This window comes from Phocoena sinus, chromosome 17 (assembly GCF_008692025.1).
Source record: "Phocoena sinus isolate mPhoSin1 chromosome 17, mPhoSin1.pri, whole genome shotgun sequence".
NCBI classification, from domain to species: Eukaryota; Metazoa; Chordata; class Mammalia; order Artiodactyla; family Phocoenidae; genus Phocoena; species Phocoena sinus.
Genome location: NC_045779.1, coordinates 60,206,461 through 60,218,736, shown reverse-complemented (window position 1 = coordinate 60,218,736; position 12,276 = coordinate 60,206,461). Strand labels below are relative to the sequence as shown.

Genomic DNA, 12,276 nt, shown 5'->3' with positions numbered 1-12,276 from the left:
TTATACATATTAGTGTATAGATGTCAGTCAGCACTGCTTTCTAAAATCATTGCTTTCCACTTATGACATGTTTTAAGAGGTGAAGACCTGAAGTGTCCTTTAGCTCAGAGAAGCATTTCTTGACCATTCTATGTCAAGTAGACCGGGCCCACCCCTGTCACTCACTATCCACGCCATCCTGTTATTTCCTTCACAGCACTTAGCACACGCTGAAATCATCTCATCGACTAGTTTACTTGCTTATGGTCTGTCTTTCCCAATTGGAATGGAAGCTCCATGAAGACAAGACCTTGTTCTTCACTACCTCCCCAGCACCTAGAACACGGAAAATATAGTAGATGTATTTATTGAATAAATGAATTAACTCTGAATTTTCTCAATACAGCAACCCCAAATTTAAAGAGTCATATTTTATTTTCATGGTAATTCTCAATTAGATTGAATAAATGTTCATGGACTACCTGGCGTGTGCCAGGTAGATAGACTCAGGTACTGGGGATATAGCGGTGAAAGGAGAGATGTGATTTTTCCTTCCATGGGGCTTACAGTCTAGCAGGTGAAAAGTCACACAAAAAGTACAGCACACTCTTTAAAATAAAAATATTACTTTTCCGAAGATATTTTCTTGGTAGAGTTGAGTGTGAGCTCCCAATCAAGTATGCTCAGATAGAAATCTGTAACCTAGCGATTGACCTCCTTGAAAAAAGGGCTCTGACCTCTGATTGTGGGTAGGGCCACAGTTTGGTCAATGCTTAGAGCTGTGAACGTTTTTAGTATACCTTTATACTCGTCATATCTGTTTAGGACTTTAACCCCCAAGTGCATCTTATAGCAGGTAGAGGCCATTTAGTTGCACTATTATTTTTTTTTAACCTTTTAATTTTGTATTAGAGTGTAGTTGATTTACAATGTTGTGTTAGTTTCAGGTGTACAGCAAAGTGATTCAACTATACATATGCATGTATCTATTCTTTTTCAAATTCTTTTCCCATTTAGGTTGTCACATAATTTGAGCAGAGTTCCCTGTGCTTTACAGTAGGTCCTTGTTGCACTATCATTTGTATTTAAATCAAGCTGATTAAAGTTTAAATAAAGCTACTTGGGAAAATAAGAGTCCAGCTATAGCAACTATGCCTACAATGGTAGGTATCTCTATCACATACCTTACGCACTATACATTGTACTGGGTTATTTAGGACAGTTGGCAAATGGTTAAGGGTTTCATTTTTCCAAAGGAGCCCAGTGGCATTTGGCTTTGTACTCTGATTTGAAAAATTAAAACTCCATCCTATCTGTAAGTCCTCCAAATATCATCTAGGCCTCAGGCCAACTCTAATTTCACAAGCAGATTAAATGATGTGGGATTTTAGCTCTTTTTCTTGGCAAATGTTGTAAGCAATTGTGGCCTCTTTTATCTGGTTTGTGTGAAGCAGTGAGTGTTCTGTTGTGCCGATTTCAGCTGGCGGCTGGGAGTGTACTAAGGACAGATGCGGAGAAGTAAGAAATGAAGACAATGCTTGTCACTGCTCAGAGGACTGCTTGGCCAGGGGAGACTGCTGTACTAATTACCAAGTGGTTTGCAAAGGTACATGTTTCCTTGGGTTGGCTTGATCTTTAAAAGAATAAAAACTGGAGATGTTTGAAGAGACCTTGGATATTGCGGATATATCACCTTGGATATGGGCTTGGGAGGCAGGAATGAGTTGTCCTTCCTAATTTCTCATGCTTCTTTCTTAGTTTTGCTTCTCTGCATTTCACTGATCTGAAATAACAAGGAAATAACCCCAAGTTCCATAATTAGATACAGCCGGAATAATGAGGAGATTTCTAAAAGAGTTCCTGCCTTGGTCCTAGGTCAGGTTTCCTAGAAGCAGAGCCTGAGACAGGAATTCTGTGTACGGAATTTATTGGAAGAGTGCCCTGCAAGAAAACCATATAAGGGAGCAGGGGATGTGGGAGAGGGGAAAGCAAGCAAGGATGTGGCCTCAGGGGAGGTCTCACCTTGGTCTGCTCTACTGCAGGCTCTGGAAAGTAAATCCCAGAGTCCTTACCTTTGAGGCAAGGGGCATGGCTTTTGTACTCACTGGCTGTAAGCTGTAAGGCAGAGCACCAGCAGCAGCATGGGGATGGGGGTACTAGCTGCTAAAGGGGATGGGACACCAATGGCTCCTGCTATACCCCAAAGCCATACATGCATATGTGCTGACTTTGTGTGGCTGAGTGTCAAATATGATGGTTTTATTCCAATAATAAATACTACTCAATGGACTGCCAAACATATAAAAATATGCAGTTTCTGTCTTTAAGGATTTTTAAGTCACCATGGCACCCACTTCTAAAGTTAATGGAAGGATCCAAGGATCTTTGTGTAAAGTTTGCAAGTCATTTTTTAGTGTCTAAATTAAGTCCTCTTCCTAGCTGTGACATGGAACATTTAAATAGAGTTTCTGTTCAAATATTTTGAGGGAAAAGCAAATCAGTTCTGAAATATGCATAGTGTTTATTTATGGCAAGACATACTGCTTGAATGCTGAGTTTGAAAATTTTTCCTGCCCCAGATGATTATTCGAACTGTTGATAAAGCATAAAACTCGTTGAGAATTTATTTCCTTTTCCCTTTTATTTCCCTAGTAAATGTACCAATAAGCCACAAAGGCTATTAGAAGAGAAAATAAAGTCCTAAGTATCACTGGTCGTTGAATCATGAAATGCTGGCTTTTGCTGGTTTAAAATTCTAGTTGCAGTACTTTTGTAGGGCCCATGTGTACGCCTGGGTTATTACACGTGTGGTAAAGCTTCCCTATTTTAAGGAGCATGGTACTTAAACAATTGTCAATAGTTAGATTCTTATTGACCAGGGAGATCTCCAGTGCTCTTTACATGGGAGCAATTTCTCCAAAGTCTTGGTCACAAATGTTACTTATGTCCAAGACATATGCTTTTTTTTGTTTTAGGAGAACTTAAAGCAAATGCTTTTTGATAATTTTCATTTTCTGCAAAGTAAGCTTCATTTTGTATCTAAGCTCTTTTCTGTTCTCTGTTCTTGGTGGGAGTAACTCAAGAAAGACATAGCTTTATGCTTCCAGATCTTAGTGGAAGATAAAAGTGAAAGATAGCATTGGTTTTTATTCCTAAGTGCAAGGGCTGTACACGGATCCATTGGCAAATAACCTCTCTATTGCAATATTCCATCTATCATCTCTGAGTAGCCTAAATCTTTTTCCCCAACTAAAGGGAAGTTGGGCCATGTTTTCTACGGCTATGAGATGTTTGGTGGCCTAGGAAAAAATGTTCTGTCTAATGACCAAACAGTTTATTTCTGGAGGGAAACAAACATGGAATTTTGTTCACTGACGCCACTGGTGTTTTTATCTACAAACCATTTAGACTCGGAAGGCTCAAATAAACACCACTTGGGGTTATTAAATCTAGACTTTCCCATCATGTATGGGTGTAGTTTAGTAAGCCAAAACAGACACTAGGCTTTATTTCAGAAGTTCTTTTTAGATGGCGTCCCATAAACAGTGAGTATCAAACGGGACACAGGTCCTGCAATTAGACACTTCAAGGCTCTGGATGATATTTATAATTAGATTCATCAAAAAGTCTACCCATTTTTCCTTACAGGAGAGTCACATTGGGTAGATGATGACTGTGAGGAAATAAAGGCCCCAGAATGTCCTGCAGGGTGAGTGCATTTTATGAATATTATACAGTTTTAAATATTTATTGATAAAATATCACAGGCTATGGATGGGTAAATGGTTAAAAACAATGTAAAACTGAAATCCTCTTATATAGGCAAACTTATGAGTACTTCTGAGTAATTTACCAGTCGAATGCTGGAATGTACATCTTGAAGTAGGGAATTAAAAAAATTTTTTTTCTCCTATCACCTGCACATATCAGAGACTGAATATCCTCTGTATCTCACCTTAGCTGAAGATTTTACGAAGTATATATAAATAATGCTGAAGAAGAAAAGAAACATTTCTGGCAGTGATTTGGTTTGTTTTCCTGTGCTTTTTCCTGAAGTGCTGCTTTTGCTTTTTGTTTTTTTTGGTGACGGTAGTGGTGGTGGGGTGGCTGAGGGGAGGACTACAGAATGTCTCGAAAATATTATCCACGATGGTAACTCCTACCAGATGCTACAGAAACTTGACAAACCACTACAGCCCTGCTTTGCTGGGCTACAGCCAAACTTGAGTGACACCCCACAGCTCAAGTGGGACCAGCATAAGACACTTATTACGCCTTCCAGGAAACTGTTGCAAATTCATGGACCCTTAAAATGCCTGGCAGAAAATAAAATGTTCTACAAATGTGTTTTCATGAATGTATTTGATCGAGTGTCTTTTTGTTTTAGGCAGCACAGCCTGGGACACAAAATCTAAGAATTTAAATATTTTTATTTTTGTCTCCTTTTTAACTTTCATGAGCTACTTGAACTTCTTTGGACTTTTAGAATGGGATGGCAATAGTTTCTGAATGTTTAAAATGTGTTCAGTTATTTTGGAGGTGAAAGCAGTCTATGTGGTAGAAGCGTTAAATTATAATAGTTATGATAATAATGAACTCATATAGTATTGTTCTAAGTTCTTTATATGTGACTCTATTTTAAATGAGTTGTTTAAAATATGCCTCATTTGGGACTTCCCTGGTGGTCCAGTGGTTAAGATTCTATGCTCCCAATGCAGGGGGCCTGGGTTCGATCCCTGGTCAGGGAACTAGATCCCGCATGCTGCAACTAAAGATTCTGCATGCCGCAACTAAAAAGATCCCGCATGCCGCAATGAAGATCCTGCGTGCCGCAGCTAGGACCCAGCGCAGCCAAATAAATAAATAAATAGTTTTTAAAATGCCTCATAAGAAATGTAGCTTCAAGTAAATTCAAGCCCGTGCTTGCTGAATTATCTTCCAACTATTAGAAACAGTTTTGCACATAGTTTAGCGTTCTCAAGTCTGATCAAACAACTGTATCTTTAGAATATAACAAAAGGCCTATTTCATCAGTCCTGCCCTAGTTAGGTGGATAGTCTAATCCTTTATTGATTGATTTTTAGATCTTCAACAGTTTTAATTATTTTTGAAATTATTTTGTAATTAAACTTAAAATAATTTTTGTATAAGTATTTAGTTCTAGTGACAGGAGTACTACTGCTATTAATTTCATCTCCCTCCCTTCCTCCCTCCCTCCCTCCCTCCCTCCCTTCCTTCCTTCCTTTTTTCTTGTATGTGATAAATATTTGTTGAAGCCCTACTATGGGTCCACAAAATAAAAAGATGAATAAGACACAAACTGTGCTTTGAAACGAGTGAGGAAGGTAAACATGTTAATATAGCAATATAATATAGTATAATGTATATACGAATGATAAAAGAGGTATTAATTAATATCTTAAAAGGATTTAGAAGCATGACACCTAATACTATGAAAGAGGAAATCTTAAGCTGAATTTTAAAGAATGAATAGGAGTTTTTCAGGTAGCAAACGGGAGAATCAATATTCCAGGCAAATACAGCAGCTTTTTACATTGTGAAAAACCTTGTTTGCAGTGCAAGAGGCAGCAGTGGAGAAAGTACATTAGGGGAAATCTGGAGTCCAGTCCGTTCCCTGGTCATTTAACTCTGCACTTAAGTTGCCACAAATGTTATGTGGCTAGAAGCCCAGGCTTGTACAGATATCCTCACTTGAAGTTTCATCTTGGAAACCCTTGGTTCCAATTATTGAGAATGACTAGGCATGAAGCAAAGCTGTGACAATAATTTTTCTAAAGCTTAATGTGTTACTGTTTAAGGTTTGTTCGCCCTCCATTAATCATCTTCTCTGTGGATGGTTTCCGTGCATCGTACATGAAGAAAGGCAGCAAGGTCATGCCTAACATTGAAAAACTAAGTAAGTCATTTTCATACTGTGTTCTTATCTGTAATCCATGATCGGCCCAGTAGCCACTTAGCTGTCGCTTTTGAGATGTATGGACACATGACTTTACCATTTGAAGTTCAAAAGTGAAGGTAGCACATGTCTTTGCTCATTTATAGAATGGATTTGCGTACATGAGGTGATTCCTGGTTGTTCTCTTGCTCTAATACCTGAATTCTGTTTCTAGGGTCTTGTGGCACTCACTCTCCCTACATGAGGCCCGTGTACCCAACAAAAACTTTCCCTAACTTATACACTTTGGCCACTGTAAGTATTTTTTCAAGTGGTGTAGATTCAAAGCGCTGATTTCATCCTGAAATGACTTAGAGAGATTTAAAAAACATGTTCCTTAGTGTTCAAAGAAAATCTTTCTCTTTTTCATCTTACCTGTATCAGTTGTTTATAGTAAATGCCTTTTACAACTTTGTGGATGACTGAACTTCTTTGCAATTTTAAAACCTTTTTTTTTTTTCAGCTGCAGTTCTGTCTGCATATATACATTCAACCTCTCAAATACCACAGGAGCTATTCTTTATTTTCTGAATTTTCAAATAAAAAATGTTGACTTCAGAGCTGCTGTGTTTAAATTTTCAGATACTCCCAATTCTACCTTGCTTTCTTCTTTAAAAAATATAATTTATTTATTTATTTTTGGTTTGGAGTAGAAATAGAACCTAGGAAAAAGGAATAGTGTATTTAGAAACTTTGGAGGCACATAAGTAAATTTCATTCTAAGGGGTAATTTATTGTAATAAAAATTATTGTCATCTTATTAAATGCAACAGTTAAAAAACATCCCAATATTAAATTTCTTATAATCATGTCAAGTTTCACAGATGGCTTATAATTAGTCCATAGATAATATTCCTGTTTGCTAAGACAGACACGTATAGAGGTTATATATGTCTTATATAAAATTGGAAATTAAATATTGTTATAAAACCTTCTATGATAAGAAAATTTATGATAGAACTATTATGTGTGGATTATTTTGACAATAAATTTGCTTTTCCACAAAGGGGCTATATCCAGAATCACATGGAATTGTTGGCAATTCAATGTATGATCCTGTATTTGATGCCACTTTCCATCTTCGAGGGCGAGAGAAATTTAATCATAGGTGGTGGGGAGGTCAACCGGTGAGTTTTGCATTTTTTTGTGTGTCTGTGCCTTGAAACATTTCACCCACCCCCAAATTTGTTACCTGTTGAAAAGATGCATTTAATTTCCTCATACTTGGCAATGTTTCTGTCTTTTGATATTGTATATATATATGTGTGTATGTGTGTACATAATGTATGTGTATCTATATGTGCATATAATATGTATGTGCATGTGTATTATGTATATATATACGTATGTGTTAACATATGTGTGTATGCAATGTATATATACTGTATATACATATGTTTATGTGTCTATGTTTATACATGTGTGTATGTGTATGTGAGGTTATTATTATAAAAGTGTGCGATGATAAGGATCTCCATTAGGGTGACAGTGGTAGAAATGGTGACATAGGGGTAACTTTCAGAAATATTTTGAAGAAGGAATACTCAGATCTTATTGATTTACTAGATTTGTGGACACAATGAAAAAGAAGTGAATGACATGACTGCCACAAAAATTTAGCCCAAGCGCCATATGATCAGGAACAGGGAAACTTGCTGGGAAAAAAAAAATCTCAATGAAACCCACAGTAAATTTATGAATTCTTCTGTTTAATCCATTTTTAAAAAAATCTTGGAAGTTACGTATAAGTGGAATCTACCTTGGTTCTGGACCAGCAGATTGATACTTTGAAAGAAATCATCCTATTTACTTCAGATCAAATGGCTGGGCAGAAAGTAAAAAGGGATATAGGTGGCTTTCTGCACAATATTTTTCCTGTGACTGTGTGTATGTGTACGGTCAGAGGTGAGCAAAGCAGCAACATAAATCCACAGCTGTTTAATGTGCAGAACTGAACTAAGTGCACGTGACCCTGGGTAGAAGGATCCGAATCCCCGTAGGAACACATCCCAGTACACACAGTCAATCAGAAACACGTAGAAGAAGGATGGCCAATGGTTCCATCTCATGTCTACTCTGACTGGGGGCCACGGCTCCCTGGAACACCAGTGGGAAGAGGGGCTGGGAGGCTTTTGTGCAATCTGCCATGGCATGAAGAGTGGGCAGTCTGCACATATCCATGTACCTACCATCTCCAAATGATCTCCTACCTGGAAATGTTTGCTTCAGTCTATGAGCTAAATAGAGAATATAAAGTATGAAAAAAATGGTATTGCTCTTTGAGAAAAGGTCATCTATGACAAAAAAATTCATACTGCATAATCAGTATGCATGGTTAAATATGGGCTTTTCATTTAAAAAAAAGTTGGAAGACTTGTATATCTGTCGAAGTGTTTCTTTCTGTCAGAGGTTCTGATTCTGCCGTCTTTATTCAGGCTAGACTCCCAGAAGTCTGTGATGTCTTACATTGTAAGCAAAGTGAAATTTGTTTACAATGTGGATTTCCCAAACAAAGTTTATGATAGAGGAAGATTTTAGGTATAAATAAAATAATTGAAATTTGAGTTCTGTCAAGAGCTGTTGCTAGTTGGTGTTTTATATTAATTTTGTCATGGAAGCAAACTTGCTTGAAGAACCACAAAGGATATAAATAGTAATTTTATCAAATTGGATCAACTTCCAATGGGTGTGGTTATTAGGCTTCCTCTGGGTTGGCATGACTCAGAAGATGAGTCCACATATTCATTAACTCCTGCAGAAACAGAGCAGACGGAAAGCTGTGAACCTGCTCGATGAAGTGAAGTCTGTTTTAACCCTGTTTGCCTGTTTCCTCACTAACTCTCTAAGTCGACACATTTCACTAAGTTTAGTAATTCCCTAGTGCTGACGGAGATTTGCACTGAAACTGATTTGTGTTTCTGTCTATCTTCTTGAACGAGATGCCACCATAAGAAATCCAAGGAGCACAGTAGATATCATTTAAAAACATGTTTTATAGAAACTTGGCACATAGGAATAATATATGGACAGGAACTATAAGAAACTACAGTATGAGTATAAGAAATTATAAAAGTGCTATAAGAAAAGATGAGCCTTAATAAATACTCCTTAAGCATAAGAGGCTTGTATAATTCACAGTGAAAAAATAATTGGAGTAGAGAAAATATTTATAAAAGTCTTAAACAGGTAATTAAGTCAAACAACTTATTTTTTACTGAGTGATTAAACCATGAAAGACATTTGGCTAAATAATATATGAGTCCTATTAAGTGGTGAAAAAGAACCATTCTTATTCTAGTTTGAAATCTTATATATGACATGAGGCATTTGTAGTGTCCATTCAATTTGAATTGCACCATTCAACTTCCAAAAATAATTTCTATAATTTAATTTTATTTTTTAAAATCCTGATATAGCCACTTTAGCAAAGTTGAGTCTGCTTTTAATTTGTTAATCTTCAGAATTCACTGTGCGACCCTACATTTCTCCTACATATTATAATGGGATTCCTTTTCATGTTGTTGTTTTGAAGCTATTTACTTTTTTCTCATTACAAAAGTATGTTCCATACTCTTAACAGAGTGCCATAAGTGTGTTTGTTTCTTTGAAAAATCTCTCCATTCTAATCCTGCAATTTCTAATACTAAGATAACTCAGTGAGGAAATTACCTGTTCCGTTCAAAGCTGGACTCAGAGAGGTGGAGAGCGAATGAGACTCCACAGGGCCCACTACGTGTGGCGATTTGAGAGATGAGTCCAGCACCCTACCATGGTGCAAGTCCTCTGGAGCCATAGTTTCTGGAGGAAGGAGGATTCTTTTTAAAAATTAAAAAAAAATTTTAATTGAATGAAAGATTCTTTAAACTCTATAGTGCTTTACAATTTTCAAAAGTTTCACACACATGATATCAGATAATCCCATAATAACCCCCCTTCTTTCCCGTACCTTTATATTGCCCCCTTCCCCTTCCCTCTCCTCACTGGTAACCACTAGTTTGTTCTTTATATCTGTGAGTCTGCTTCTTTTTTGTTTTATTTACTAGTTTGTTGCATTCCTATTACTTCTCAAGTTGCTGGGCCTATGGTGGTTTTCGGCCAGCATTGGTGATGCAGTGAGTTGGTCCTGAGACCATCCCTGTGAATTACTGTAGTGTAAGAACACAAGAAAGATGGCAGGTTCAAGAAAGAGATAGCAAAGAGAAGAAGAATGACATTAGAGTAGGAGTGAACTTCCAGGCCAAAGGGATTGGCCTGATGGAAAATGTTAGTCTTTGCTTACCACTTTGTCTAACAGGTGACTTTCTTTTTTTTTTTCCCAGGAAAATTTTACCTTTTCTTTATTGTGTTTCTTTTCCATATACTGCGATAAATCTATATTTCTTTCTCATTTTACTGTATCATAGTGTACTTAGGATAGACTCTACTCTCCTGGTCCCTTTGCTGCCAGGCTCACTTCTCTTTCAAATTTCACTGTAAGCAACCTTTTCTAAGTAGATTTCACTAAGCTCCCTCAGCCCTCGCTAAGCTCAGGGACCCACTTTTGGGTTTTCTTGTTATTTCTATCATAATTGTGACCATGTCATTTGAAATTATTCACATAATCTGCTTTCGTCTATGGGCCCCATGAGGGTAGAGACTTGATTTATTTATCTCTTTATTCTCAGGACCTAACCCACAGCCTAACACATTTAGGTGTCCATTTATTATGTTTTGGATTGAACTGTTCTACAGCTCCATCTGAGGCGTGTTTGCCTGGACTTCCTCCTGGATTTCATCACTCACTTTCTTCTGGCCCTAATCACCTGGAAAGAGCCACACTGGTTCACGATCTATTCTGCTGCATCCCCGAACCCTCACATCTTTAGTGTGTTCCTACTCTTGAATCTCAGTGATTGATTTACTCCTGCTGATACTAGGGCCCCGCGCATTCCTCTGGTGTCCCAGAATTCTATTTCTTCTACCTCTGTGCTTTACAATGCAAAGGAATAATTTCCCTGCAGAGAACTGCTAGGAAGACTACAATAGTAGTTCATGGTTTTCAAAAATGTTCTTTTGCATGTTTTCCTTTTTAAAACATCTCCCCTTCTCCCACAGCTGCACATTCTCCTGAATTTGAGAAAGTGTTGGATTTCGCATTTAAATGTTCCTGGTCCCAGTGGGAGTTTTCTTTTCTTTTTTTTTTATTCCTGATAACATATCAAGAAGGTACAATATTATTTCCATTTGTCCCCTTTTCAAAATGTAGCATCTAGGACACAAATGTTGAAAACTCTGCCTCTAGATAAAGGAAAGCAATGGACGAAATACTGGGATTAAAGGTGGGAAGGCCAGACTCAGTGTCTTCTTAGCTAATTATTTTTTAGCTGTGTTGTTTGGCCCATCGCTGAGGAAATACAGATTACATTCAAATTCAGAATGGGAAATGGGAAATTATAATTCCTATTTCTCTGAATTAACAAGAAACTAGTTTTATGATTTCTGTTTTATGATTCTCCCTCCCCTGCGCCTCCTCCACTTTATAGACCAAGATGCTCCTTTTCATTTATCTTCCTTTGGACCAATATTTTACTGCATTTTTTTTCTCTGTAATTACTAGATTTAACTTTAGAGTTCTGAAATATAATATATAACTTGCAAAGGAACTTTTATAACTGCTCATGATCTGATTTAACTTAAGAATCTTTCTTCATGCTTCAGTTTCATACCATTTGCCAAACCTTTGACTGACCAGTTTCATTACTGCTAGGGTCCTTTCCTTTGAGATTTTAAAATGTTTTTTCTAATTCCAAGTATTCTCTCTTATTTGTTCATTCTTTGCACTTTTCTGACCATGCTCCCAATTTTCTTTTAGAAAATGCGGCCAACACGACTTGTACCAAGAAGCAGGGAGAAATTTTTTGCATCTTTTTTGGAAGAAATAAATAAAAAAATTTTACCTTTAGTTTGTCTTCATAGTTCACATTGCTTTTTACAACTGGTTAATTTTTCTTTTTTTCTGATTACCAAGATGTTAATTGTCACTACAAAATTTTGGGGAAGTACAGACAAGTACAAAAAAACAATGATTCTGATTTTGCCACTGGGATAATTTTAGCACCCTCACATCTGTCGTATCCCCTAGTGCTCTTTCCTTATACCATTGCAAAGACTCCTTTGGTGATCATTCCCCCTGAGGGTTAGTAAGCTAAAAGTTACTTATAGGGCTTCCTGTTGCTCTGATAATGCCAACATCAGCATGTATTCCACAATATAACTTTTGAAAATGTAGGGTCATCATTTGACAAAATTGTATTAAAAATTTTTCCATTAGAAAACCCCAGATTGATTTTACATTTCATATC

The 12,276-nt window shown here is 37.0% G+C and overlaps 1 protein-coding gene across 8 annotated transcripts in view; it reads left to right on the top strand.

Annotated features, from left to right (window-relative positions):
- Positions 1–12,276, top strand: part of ENPP2 (ectonucleotide pyrophosphatase/phosphodiesterase 2) — a 107,146-nt gene that overhangs the window by 44,511 nt on the left and 50,359 nt on the right. For 7 of the 8 annotated variants that reach the window (XM_032610575.1, XM_032610577.1, XM_032610578.1 and 4 more), the window contains exons 4-8: positions 1,460–1,585; positions 3,628–3,688; positions 5,799–5,896; positions 6,111–6,190; positions 6,943–7,062. In XM_032610575.1, coding sequence (XP_032466466.1) covers positions 1,460–1,585; positions 3,628–3,688; positions 5,799–5,896; positions 6,111–6,190; positions 6,943–7,062 — 485 coding nt within the window. The remainder of the gene's footprint in view (positions 1–1,459; positions 1,586–3,627; positions 3,689–5,798; positions 5,897–6,110; positions 6,191–6,942; positions 7,063–12,276) is intronic. The other variant, XM_032610580.1, reaches the window with a different exon arrangement.